This window comes from Anomaloglossus baeobatrachus, chromosome 4 (assembly GCF_048569485.1).
Source record: "Anomaloglossus baeobatrachus isolate aAnoBae1 chromosome 4, aAnoBae1.hap1, whole genome shotgun sequence".
Lineage (NCBI taxonomy): Eukaryota > Metazoa > Chordata > Amphibia > Anura > Aromobatidae > Anomaloglossus > Anomaloglossus baeobatrachus.
In genome coordinates, this window is record NC_134356.1 from 166,437,507 (window position 1) to 166,450,653 (window position 13,147).

The 13,147-nt window shown below is 42.5% G+C and overlaps 1 protein-coding gene across 1 annotated transcript in view; it reads right to left on the bottom strand.

Moving 5' to 3' along the window:
- Positions 1 to 8,536: 8,536 nt before the first annotated feature.
- The window catches only part of GDF9 (growth differentiation factor 9), a 31,942-nt gene continuing 27,331 nt past the window's right edge, over positions 8,537 to 13,147 (bottom strand). Inside the window, exon 2 of the mRNA XM_075342331.1 lies at positions 8,537 to 9,462. Coding sequence (XP_075198446.1) covers positions 8,537 to 9,462 — 926 coding nt within the window. The remainder of the gene's footprint in view (positions 9,463 to 13,147) is intronic.

Sequence of the window (13,147 nt, forward strand, 5' to 3'; positions counted from 1 at the left end):
GCACTGGGACCTCAGATGTAGAAGAGTCAGGATCATCATGGAACAGTGTTTGTGGATTATGTCAGACCTTCAGGGGTGTTTGAGGGTTAATAAATAAGAAAAAGATGGTGTTTTGGGTTTGTTAATTTTAAAATAAAGGATTTTTGTGTCTTGTGTTTATTTCTTTTGGCCTACAAAGGTTAGTAATGGGAGGGTCTCAAAGATGCCTGCTCATTACGAACATCGGGCTTGATAACAGCTGTCATTTTTTGATAATTCACAGTGGTCATCAACCCTGTTATATTACCACAATTGCCACTGTGCTAGGGCAAGCAGAAGAGCAGGTAAAGTCCCGAAATAGGCACATTTAATAGATGCGCCAATTCTGGAGCAGGTGCAGGCTGCTATTCTTAGGTTCCAGCCTGAGAATGCTATCCCCAAACTGTGTGTGTTATCTTAGCTGGGTATCAAAATTGTCAGGAATCTCAAAGTTTTTTTAAATTATTTATTTAAATAAAAAAAAATCCACATGGGGTCCCTAATATTTTTAACACAGCCAAGATAATGCAGTTGGGGGCTACAACCTGTAGCTGTCTGCTTTATCTGTGCTGGGTATCACAATACAGGGGACCCTGCACCATTTTTCCTAACTATTTATTTTTACACTCCACTTCGGAGGTCCATACAGCTAATGTGAGGTCAACCAATTACACACGATGGCACAAAGGGTGGGGGAAGTAGAACCGCATCCAATCACAGACACTGTTACAGAAGGTGGGCGATGGACGCAGTGCATATTCATGAAATTTAAGAAGTGAACCCAGAAGCAGTGCAACAACAGCAGGAAACTTATAAAGTCTAATTCTCCTGCTTTATTGACCACACAATTTATTTTTTTCATGGCACCTCCTAGTCAGAATAATGCCAGTAGCAAAGATGGCTACAGCAGTACTATGATTGGCAACAAATACCCAATTGTTTAGTGGCTGAAAATCAGGCACCAAACATGTGGGGAGGGGACTCGAAACTCAAAGCATATACCAAAAATGTTTGTTGAGTAACGGATATTGCGAATACCTCAATATTGGTGCGAGTAATGAATAGTGCCAAGTATATTCACTCATCTCTAATAATAATAAATGCCTAAAACGCTAGATGAAAAAAATTGCAGTGGAATAATTTATATATAAAAATAAAATTATAAAATGCATTAAAACATTTGGAGTCTTTGGGATGCACATTGAGCTGACAGACCATTAAGTTTCATTACAGCTTCTTCTATCTACCCATCCCTTTCCCTATTCATTTGTTTCAATGTCTTGTTTAGTATGTGTTTTAGCTGATATAATATCTTTGGACTACTGCTTGATATACGGAAATATATAATTTGTTTATAAGCTACTTTTGACTCAATCCAAATGATTATAGGCTATATTTTTCCTATTTTCTGTATGTAATAAAAACTTTAATAAACTTCAGTTAAAAAAAAAAATCATTAAATAAAGTGCAAGTATATGTAGTGAATACAAATTTTTATATACCTGTTAACTCATTGTAAAAACAAGCAAGGATTTGGGAAAATACATAAATCGGAGAACAAACAAACAAACATAAGGAGCCGAAATCTCATCTGCACACACGCCTCATCGTGGCGACATTTTCCTTAAGTCTGCTGCTGGGAGATCAATGGGCTGGAGATGGGGTGTGCACAGATGACAACTCAGCTGTCATTGAGCGGAGAGCTCAATCTGCGCACGCGCTGACTCCGGGCGCCATTGATCCAATGTTGTCCTAAATGACTGATGATGAGGACAATAAGCCACCTGTGTGTAATCTAGTCTCCGTATAAATGAACCTGCTCTGTGATAGTCTCAGGTGTTCTGTTTAAAGCACAGCTAGCATCATGAAAACCAAGGAACACAACAGCAGGTCCGTGATACTTTTTGTAACCAAATCTGGCTTTAAATTTCTACACAAAAGATTTCCAAAACTTTAAACATCCCAAGAAGCACTGTACAAGCTATGATTTTGAAATGGAATGAGTATCAAACCAATGCAAATCTACAAAGACCTAGCCGCCGTCCCTCAAAAATTTAATCTCAAACAAGGAGAAGCCTATTCAGAGATGCAGCCAAGAGGCTCATGATCATTCTGGATGAACTGCAGAGATCTACAGCTGAGGTGGGAGAGTCTGTCCATAGAACAACAATCAGTCGTAAACTGCATAAATCTGGCCTTTATGGAAGAGTGGCAGGGAGAAAGCCATTTCTCAAAAGATATCCATAAAAAGTGTCATTTAAAAGTTTGCCACAAGCCACCTGGGAGACACAAAAAAAAACATGTGGAAGAAGGTACTCTGGTCAGATGCAACCAAAATCAAACTATTTGGGCAGAATGCCAAACGATATGTTTGACGTAAAAGTAACACAGCTCATCACCATGAACACACCATCCCCACTGTCAAACATGGTGGTGGCAGCATCATGGTTTAGGCCTGCATTTCTTCAGCAGGGACAGGGAAGATTGTGAAAATTGATGGGAAGGTGGATGGAGCAAAATACAGGACCATTCTTGAAGAAAACCTGTTGGAGTCTGCAAAAGACCTGAGACTGGGACAGAGATTTGTCTTCCAACAAGACAGTGATCCCAAATAAAGCAAAATCTACAATGGAATGGTTCACAAATAAACGTATCCAGGTGTTAGAATGACCAAGTCAAATTCTAGACCTGAATCCAAATCGAGAATCTGTGGAAAGAGCAGAAAACTGCTGTTCAAAGGCTCTCCATCCAACCTCACTCAGCTCGAGCTATTTGCAAAGGAATAATGGGCAAGAATTTCTCTCGATGTGCAAAACTGATAGATGCATATCCCAAGTGACTTGCGACTGTAATCACAGCAAAAAGTGGCGCTATATAAAAGTATTAACTTAAAGGGGATGAATAATATTGCACGCCTCTCTTTTCAGTTATTTTTTTTAAAAAGTTTAAAATAAGCCATAAATTTCGTTCAACTGCACAATTGTGTCCCACTTGTTGTTGATTCTTCACCATAACATTACAATTTTTATCTTTATGTTTGAAGCCTGAAATGTGGCAAAAGGTTGAAAAACTCAAGGGGGCCAAATACTTTCATGGGGCACTGTATATATGAAAATAAAAGTTAATAGTTAAAGCATTCTTACATTGCAGCATTCCCCACATGCCAAAAACTTTGAATACAGCACTGTATATACTGTACATATTTTTTTTAAAGCATATGTCCTTTAAAAACCATTACTAATCACTTATCAAGAGCTAAAAACATAAAAAGATATGCATTGCTTTACTAGAGGAGAAAAAAAAAAAAAAAAAAAAAGTGCTACTCATGTGCCGCCCATGCAGCGGTCAAACCGCTCTGATCCGGGGGTCTGCTGTGGCTCGAGGGTCTCCGGACCTGGGAGCTTGCGGCCACTCAAATGTAAAGGGGGGTATGTACAGGGCATAAGAGTTCGTGACGTCACCCGTGGTTCGTGGTAAGGGGGTGGGGGGTGGGGGGAGAAGTACCGCCGTAAGTACCCGGGGGAGATTGAGTGGGGGTAGCCAGATGACGTTTCCCTCCACGGGTAGGGGAGGCCCCGGGACTCTAGAAGCTGGGACGCTGGTGCAGGGGAGTGCAGGGCTAGTGGAAAGCAAGGGAGGATCATGTACTCAGACAGCATCAGTGATGAAAAGCAGACTGACAAGGTAAACCAAGTCTCTGGGTGCTACTGTCCTCTTGGGGGGAGCCCGTCGGGTATCCGTCCCCTATAGTACTGCCAGGTGGTCCAGAGCCTGCCTCCATGCACAAATTAGAAGTGTTCTAGTGGCCCGTTGTGCATAAAGCTGTCCGGGCCCCGCTCCCTACTGTTGGTAGTGGAGCTGTGCTCTCAAGGGCTCACGCTCGGGATTTCTGTGGGCTGCGTGGGTTGGAAAGCCTTATCCCCCTCGTTGCACTAGTGCCCCTGATATCTGAGCTTCTTGGGGGACAGTCCATAAAGTCACTATCCTCCGCAGGTTAATTGCCGGGTTGCCTGAAGCTACTCCCCGACCTAGGGTCCAGTACCCTGCCGTGCTTTGTCCCGAACCGTTGATTAGACTCAAGCTGCTGACCGTCCTCCAAGACCAGGTCTAGGCAGCCAGCTTCAATCCCCTGTCTGTGACCGGGTCTCTGACTCCTCCGGTCCCAGACCACCGTCTCGGACCCATCCTGTAACTCCCCGGGAGCCACACGCTCCCCTAGCTCCTCACTACAAGGGCTACTACTCTTCTCCTGCTTACTCTTCCTTTGCTCCCATGGAGTAGACTTTTCTCTACTCCTCTCCCACTAGTCTGCCTGACCCCTAGGTGGGCGGCCCTATTCTAGCTCAGCAGCCCACTGGTGTCTGACAGGGTGTGGTGTGAGGTGGGGTTGGGACTTGAATGCTGATGGAGGCAGTACTATAGGTTGGGAACCCAGAATCATAGGGGTTGAGTCCGTCATTAAGATAAAGAGCGTGCTGTACCCTGTGACGCCCTGACTAGTCCAGGGGCATCACACTCATGGAAAAAAAAAAAAAAAAAAAAAAAAAAGGCAAAACCAAAAACTGCTTAAATCCTAAAACCGGTCTTAAAATATCTATTTAAATAAAAAAGGTTTAAAATGTTATTGTCAATTATTGGAATTCAAGAATAGCCATATTTTTACTTCTTTCATTGGGGAAACAGAAGAGTCTAATGAAGCCCGTGATTCCCAGCAATTGGCTGCAGCAGTCACATGATGACAATGCTTCACCTATAGGTCACCTCTCTTTGCCCTTGAAAAAGCTACCGTACTCAATTTGGCGATGTGTAGGGCTACACCCTATCCTGGCCACCCTTTACTTTACTCTATTCAGCTATGGCCTAACTTGCATGGGTAGGTACTTAGCACATAGTACTCCTATTTTTATTCTACATCTGCAGTCCATGCTTAGAGATAGAAATATATATCTATATTTGGTAGTCTTGTTAGTGCTGATATCTATCATTTTCTGTCTAGTTGTGTGTATTATCCTCTACCCTATTTATTTTGCACAATGTATTTTTATATTTATGCTTTTCTCTCATACCTTATCGACATTCATCTGATAGCCAGATTACTTATTGTGGCATATGCCACGGCTTGCCATCTCCATTTATAAAAATATTTTTGTATGTTCTTTCCTATTTTTGATATCTTTCCTGTATATTGCGCGTTTTTGAACCGCTGCGTATGTTATCTGCTAAGGCTAGCCCAATGCTGCATATCATGTGTGTTTATTTCTGCTTGTGCCTCCCCATACAGCATTGTAAAATATATATTTTTGGGGGTGGTTATTTAGCAGGACTATGGGTGGTATGATCCTCCATTTTGGATTTTAAGTGTTTTTAATTCTTTGGTGTTTTTGTCCAATTACTATGATATATTTTTTGTACAATAAAAATTTGCTTTTTTGGTAATCCCCAGATTTTGACACTTTCTTTCTCTTTAACTTATACTTCAAGTGATATTACGAGTAGTCTTAAATGCTAGAGCTGACTGAGAAAGTAGACAGACTCCTAATGTAAGGCACCAAGAATTTTTAGAACAAAAATTCTAAGAACCGATTAAAAAAATTTGTTATATTTGACCCAAAGATTATAAATATTAAACCACCAACTGGCATTATGACTAGAGATACATGGGCATCACATGTAAAGGTATATTAAAAATTAGGCACAGGTATTCTGCAAGAATATAAGGTGGGATGAATTTTATATGTAGGAGGAAAAAATTAAACACATTACTGGGAGAACCAGGAACAGTACATGTACAAAACACAGAGAAAGGGGTTAGAGCCCTAAGGAGTTCAAAAAAGAGCTGACAAGTAAGTCATGGATATGATTTCGTGACGAAGGTGACACCGAAACGTGCGCGTCAGGGTTGGAATCACATGGACGTTCAGGTTCCACTCTGCTCAGGTAAAACACCTTTTCTATATTTTATATCTAGGAGGCTCTTTTGTATATCTGACTTTTCCCATTGTGAACAGCACATGCTGCAGTTTAAGCACCTATGCTACATTTGCATTATGGTTCTCTCTCCACCCTGTATTATCCCTCACCATATTAGCTCTGTTCACAAGAGTAGCATGCACCAAAACCATAGTTGCTTTATATACCAGTGCATGCACTTTTATCACTACAATAGCTCAATTACCTCTTGAGACATACTTCCTCATTAGTCTCATTTCTTAATTTACTTATGTTTTACAGTGACATTTATTGAAACCACTGCCGATTTTATTAATTCCATAACCTTTGTCACAATTAATCCTATACAATTGTATATAGATAATGGATATAACACAGTTGAGTATACAGACACTCATCTCCATGACTCACTTGTCAGCTCTTTTTTTGAACTCCTTAGTGCTTTAACCCCTTTCTGTGTTGTACCTGTACTGCTCCTGGTTCTCCCAGTCATGTTTTTTTTTTCCCCTCCTACATATAAATATTCATTGCACCTTATATTCTTGCAGAATGCCTGATTTTTAATATACTTTTACATGTGATGACCATGTCTCTAGTCATACTGCTAGTTGGCGGTCATTTTTATTCTTTAATAAAATTAGTTATATTTGACCCAATAGGTTCTCTTAGAATTTTTGTTCTAAAACTTTGTGCCTTCCATTATCTCTGTAGGTCAATCACATCCATACGACACACACACACACATTGATATGTACACTTGTCATTAACACTAAATCCTATAGTGTTGTGTATAGTCACTTTTATTTCCGTATATGCTCCTAATGTAGAATACCAGAATAGTAGTACCATTTGTAAGACAAGAAAAATAGCACTTTCCAGTCTTGTGGGGTCAATACCAGTCAAGCTGTGGACAGATGGACAGCATTTTTGAAGGACTCCTTTGTCAACCTTTAAATAGCCAATAGTAGCAAATAATGGCAAGGCACCTTATGTGAACACATGTAGCCACAGATTTGTTTGAAACCCCTACTAGCATGTAGCTGTTCAATTTTTCTATTGGCAGCATTTTAACTTTAATAATGTTGTTGAACCTGCAATTTTTCAAGTCTGCAGTTGGACTTTGTTTCATAGTCAGAGTATGGACTGATGCGTGGACTGGCCATGTGTCTGCTGACCTGAACTCAAGTCTCATACATGCCTGGGGCCTTTGAGTTCAGGTCGGGACACCCACGGCTGTTCAATGAATCATGGGCCATTACACATGTAAATGCAGCTTTACACTGTATTTTTTATTCATTTCTGCTTCCTAAATAATGACATAACACAGGTTTTGCATTCTCCCCTTTAATTTTGTGCATAGTGATAGCTAACATTGTTATTTGGTCTACCAGAAATATTCATGGTGCCTTCATTTTTAGTTTGTCATTTTAGTAGACAGGATAGAAGTGCAGCAAAAAGGCACACTGTTCAAAGCAAACATGAAATTGTACCCATGTGCTCGTACAACTTATTTCTAACTAAACCACTTTAAAAGAGTGTTAAAGCGCAGCGCAAACAGGGGAAGAGTCCCCCCCCAATCAATATTAAACTAGAAAGTGCTTATCTATACCCACTTACCCATTTTAATTGGAGGCACCTCAAGCCAAATTTGAGGAGACCCCAATAAACCTCAAGAGTCTCACATGTTTAGACATTTAAAAGAACCTCATAAGAGTTCTAGTCTAATATTTCATGTTACTAGCTTGGTTCAACATATGAGGACTCACTGGAAAATGCTGAGGACTAAATATCTAGGAAAATATTTACATTCTGCCATATTTACCTTTTAGACAGCCCTACAGACATTTCTAAAGTTACCCAAAATACATATCCTTCTACCCATTAATTTAGAAACATCAAAATGCCACCACTTTGCACGTAAAGAATTGGCCTCATTTAGCTTAAGTGCAATAAGACATAGCGCCAATTACAATGCACATAAGAAGGTATTAATGTGTTGTATAAAGGAGGTTGTCTTAAAGATTCAGACAACTTTTTCCCTCAGAAACCATTGCGGAAGGAAGGTAGTTGTCCCTTGGACAACCATTTTGTCCTGCTCTTTAAAAATAAAAGAAAACAAATTTAAAAAGTTACATAAACCTTAAAACCTCCTTCTTGGCATCTGGGGACCTTTAGTTATTAAAATCTACAACACTGGAGCATTAAAATCTCTTTTTAAAGTGAGAAACTCAATTTGCTTCATTGAGTCTCCTCACTGCACATGCTTGTTGGTCTCTGGTTTGTAACGCAGTGCACATGTGGCCCACATGGCAGAAAGGAGCATTTCTAGAGATATTTACCCAAATATACATAGCAATAGTAAAATAATTTAAGCCAGAAAGTGAAATGGAGTCCAGTACATACCCAATTTTGAAATTTGTAAGAGTGAGTACAAAATTTAGATACAACCTTTGACTTTCTTTACGTTTTATAATTTAGAATATTCAATTTAGAGAAACATCAAGCTCCTAGTAAACCTGATGGCATGGGCAACAGTTGGGAATAGGACTAATGTAGTATTAAAGGAATGTTAACGGCATGTACATCTGGTTGCAATCATATCCTGATACTCTTTATAAGCAATAGAGTTATCAGGTTCAATCGTAAGTACACTCATAGGTCGATATTCAGACGGGACACAAGAGGGCCGAGGAATCGATGAGTCCACTTTCTCATAGATGATATTTTGAACAATTGTGTGTACTGGAGAGCCGTACTTCTGGCCAACCACCCTGGGACAATCTCCTTTACAGTAATCTGGACTGTATCGATGTGGTGCCAGGATCCATTTGTCCCAGTTCAGCTGACTAAAACTGAGTCGAAACTTATGAAGTTCACATTCATTTTTATGGTACACAAATTCTCTTAAAAATTTAGTGAAATTGTATGCCATCAATTCTACAGTCGGGGTGTGTGCTTCAACATCATTACCCCTACGGTGACGAGACACTTTAGTTGTTTGTATGCTTTCTGGTAGTTCATTTAGGTGTGAAAGAATTGGTACACTAGACCAGGTTAGAGGTTCCACATGCATTTTCCTTCGGTGATAGGCCATATTGCTTGTGTCATTTAAATACAGAAGAAGACATGGTGGAGATCTTGTCAATTGTAGAGGTCCCATTATCCCGAAAATGTGGTGGTGCTTGTTCCAATGGCAAGTCAAATTAACAGACAGGTTAATAATTTGTCTGCTTGAAACAAACGGTTGGAGGAAAGTAGTTACATCAATCTCAACCCATCTCTGCCTGTTCCGGAGCTGGAATTGAAATGTGTGAGGTACTCCAGGACAGATTGGGCTTGTAAATTCGCCATCACTGATTTCAAGGGCACAAATGCAGGTGATGTTGGAGGAGGAATATTGCTTGTTAACAGAGTACAGCAAGACAGATCGAAGGTTCTGCTCCAAGATGGATACACTGTCAACATCATAAGTCAAATCCTGGTATTTCATATGTCCTACAATGAAAGAAAATATAGTATTAACAGGTACAATAATGGAGGAAGACTTTACTTCAGTTGTGTAGTCAATATACTTGCACACAATACACACAAACCTACAGATGTTATAGGCCCTGTGCGCACGCTGAATTTTTTGTTGTGAATTTGCTGTATGAATTGCTGCAGAAAATGTTCATAACCTTGCTGCAGTCATTCCTCAGCAAAACCCATGGTAAAAAAAAAATAAAAAAAAAAAAAAGTGTGCGCAGCTTTTTTCTCATACAGGTTTTGCTGCAGAATTTCTGCAGCGAAAAGAATGAGCATGTCACTTCTGCAGGTACCTGCGATTTTTGCCTTAGTGGTAAAAAACCACAGGGACCAACCCGCGGAAAAAACTGCAAAAATGCAGGTGTGGTTTTACCGCTTTTTTTGCCGCAAGTGCGATATTCTGCCAGAAGGTGCGGATTTTTCTTAAGAAAACTTCATTTTCTATAGTGCGCACAGCCTTAGATTCATGGAGAACCTTTTGTACCGCCCCTAGGCAGGCGAGCTGCTCGGATCCGGGATTACTCTGGCTCGAGGGTCCCCGGACCTGGGTTTAACGGACACTCAATAAAGGGGGTATTTACAAAGGAGAAGTGTTCGTGATGCCACCTGCGGGTTGCAGTAACGGGTATACCGCCGCTGCTGTGTAACAGACTGGGATGATGGGATATAGCAGCTGGATGGAAGCCCCTTCGCAGGTTGGGGATGCCCAGTACCCTCGTGGTGTTGGATGAGGTGGATAGTGCAGGAGACCTCTGTGTTGGATGAGGTGAACAATGCAGGAAAACAGGGACACAAACTACTGGTTATTGTGGTGCTAGATAGGGTTGCAGAAAGGAGACACACACTGATGGTAAATAAAGTCTCTACTCACGATTGTAGCAGGGGACTGCTGGTTCAGTTCCCCGGTACTGCCAGGGTCACTGTGTGATCCAGGTGCTCTTTGTCAGTATAGTGTAGTGGGTCCCCGTAGTATGGAAGTTCTAGGGCCCGACTGCTACGTCCAGCAGTCACTCCTCTTGGAAAGAAGAGGCAGTGTGGACCCTGCAGGTCAAGTCACTTTGTCCCAGACCCTGGTCCTATTAGTTATCTGCTGTTGCTCTTTAGTTCAGGTCTGTCAGAGAGGCCCTTACAGACTACCTCCCCGGTCAGGTCAATTACCAAGGATCCTGAAGACTTACTTGGTTTAGGGCCCTGTGCTTTGTCTGTGCTCGATCCAGTCAGGTCCCTGCACCCTCTTGACTCCTTCAAGCCTCAGGTCACAGCTCTACCTGAACTGGTAATCATCCGCCTCTGCTCCTGGATCATGTTACACACCCAGCTCAGAGGTCTTTTCTCAGCTCCTCTCTCTTTGGAGCGCCACACTAGACTGAGTGATGTGTCGGTCGCGAACGATCCGACACAAAGATCCGGCTCCCTGCTGTGACTGACAGGAGCCGGATCAAAAGTGTGAGCCACTAAAATCTCTAAACTGTTCTTTTCGCCACCAAAACCATGCCCACCCGCGGCTAAACTTCGCCTACTCAACAATCTAATTGGTCGTGTGTAAGTGGGTGTGGTTTAGCCGTGGGTGGGCGGGGTTTTGGCGGCGTTACTATAATCTTAAATGTGTGTTCACCTGGGGTAAACATTTAATAAGGAGCCGAGAATGATCTGAAAGATCCAGCTCTTTTTTCTCTTCACCAAAAAGAGCCGGACTGCCCATCACCCCTAGGTCTTGAACAGACAGTCACTGATGTGAGTGGTAGCAGGGATTTGTGGTGTAGGTGGTAGTGACACTGGATTCTGCATCCTGGGAGAGGGAGCAGTTCCCTGTAGTGCCCCGAGTACCTCAGGGGCACTACACTTTTAGCAGACATCTTACACATCCCACTAAAAGTTTTTCAGGAGTAAGTATTCTGTCAGAATTTTTATTTTGGCACCTTGACAAATGCATGGCTAAACCAGAAAATATATAAATATATCGGATTTGTAAAAAAAAAAAAAAAAAAAAATCGGGGGGGGGGGGGAGAAGGGGGGGGGCTGCAGTGTTTTTTTTCTTTTGTATGAACACAGATGTAAAGTGTAGAAGTACCTACCCCAGATAGCGATCTTATTTGGGTTGTCATCTCAAATGCAATACTGAAGCCAGATTTACCAGGCAAGCAAAGTGTCTGTTGTCAAATTGCAATTAAAGTTAGACTTTGAGGGCTTATTAAAAGCGAACACTTAATTTAGTTTAATGAACTGTAAGCCACAGTGTGAATAGTCACTGCATGCAACAACTACAGTTTATGTGGCGCCCCTGACCTGGTTCAGACGTCACTGAGTACTGCACTCATGCTGGGCGAGTGCAAACCGGTAATCCCAAAGGCTGAATAGGGTGTGTACGCACAGTCAGTGTGACCAGGTCTCACACACATCTTAGAGGGGACCCCTGGGCAGACCCAGGAGGGGGCGTGGCCTCCATATCTCACCTAGTGGTGCGGTGGAGAAGCTGGAAACTAGAGTAGTTGCAGTGGCAGTCAAGGGAACAGGAGCTTTAGGTATCCGAATCTGAAGTGCAGACGCAGCAGAGCGAACACACTAGTCAGACCCTGCAAGTGTAGTGGCTGCTGGCGGGAGAGTACATTGCCACACAGTCAGCCTGAAAGACTCCTGCAGAAGAGAAAGGACAGGCAGTTGAGTACGGGGACTCCCGGTAATGAAGCACGCACGGGGAACAGGTCCCTAGAGCCAGACATCCATTTAGTGGTCTGCCAAGTCCTGCAGGTGGTGGGACTAGGTTCCACACCAACCAACACAGTCTGAGCATCAGCAGCAACGAGGGGGCCCATAAGGAGGATTGAGCCTGAAGCTATCCACCTTGGTCCACGCTGCCAGCAAACGGGCCAGAAAGAGGAGAAAAGGCAGATGCGACTTACCTGGATGAATCCTATGGTACTTTAAGTCAGGGGTTGTCCGTAACAAAAAGTGCTAGGAAGGAGAGAGTCAGCAGTCACCCCTATACCAGTCTGAAGGATACCTGGTTCTCGCTGGTCTATCTCAGTATCGACCGGGTTATCTCACAAAACCAGCTGAACGTGGGTAAACAAGTTGAAAGACATTTCTGGACTGAGACAGTTATTCTGCGACCTGTTCCACACACATACACCCGAGCACCTGGGGCCAGCCCCACTCTCGGGAGGCCATACCACCAGGCTGCAGACACCATCAGCCCCAGACGCTCGTTAAAAATGCAGTGGCAGTCACCCATCACCCTGACCGCAAAACCGAGAGTGGCGTCACGACTCAGAAGCAACCAACCTGACCTACCTGATGCCAGAGGGGTCCCTAAAGAGTAGAGATGAGCGAACCGGTTGTGGTTCGGCTCGAACGGAGGTCTCGTTAGAGTTCCGTTCGGCGAACCGAACTCGAACCGCATAGGAAACAATGGTAGGCAATCACAAACACATAAAAACACCTAGAAAACACCCTCAAAAGGTGTCCAAAAGGTGACAAACAACTCACAACACAAACGCATGGGAAAGTGACAAGGACATATACTCATGCGAAAACAAAAGAGCTGGACAAGGAAAAAGAGGAGACACAGATATGAGTATATGCAAGGAAACATCGATGCCATTACTGTGCAACTTGAGCCCTGCTCATTTTAGGCTTCCAATCTGGATAAATTGCC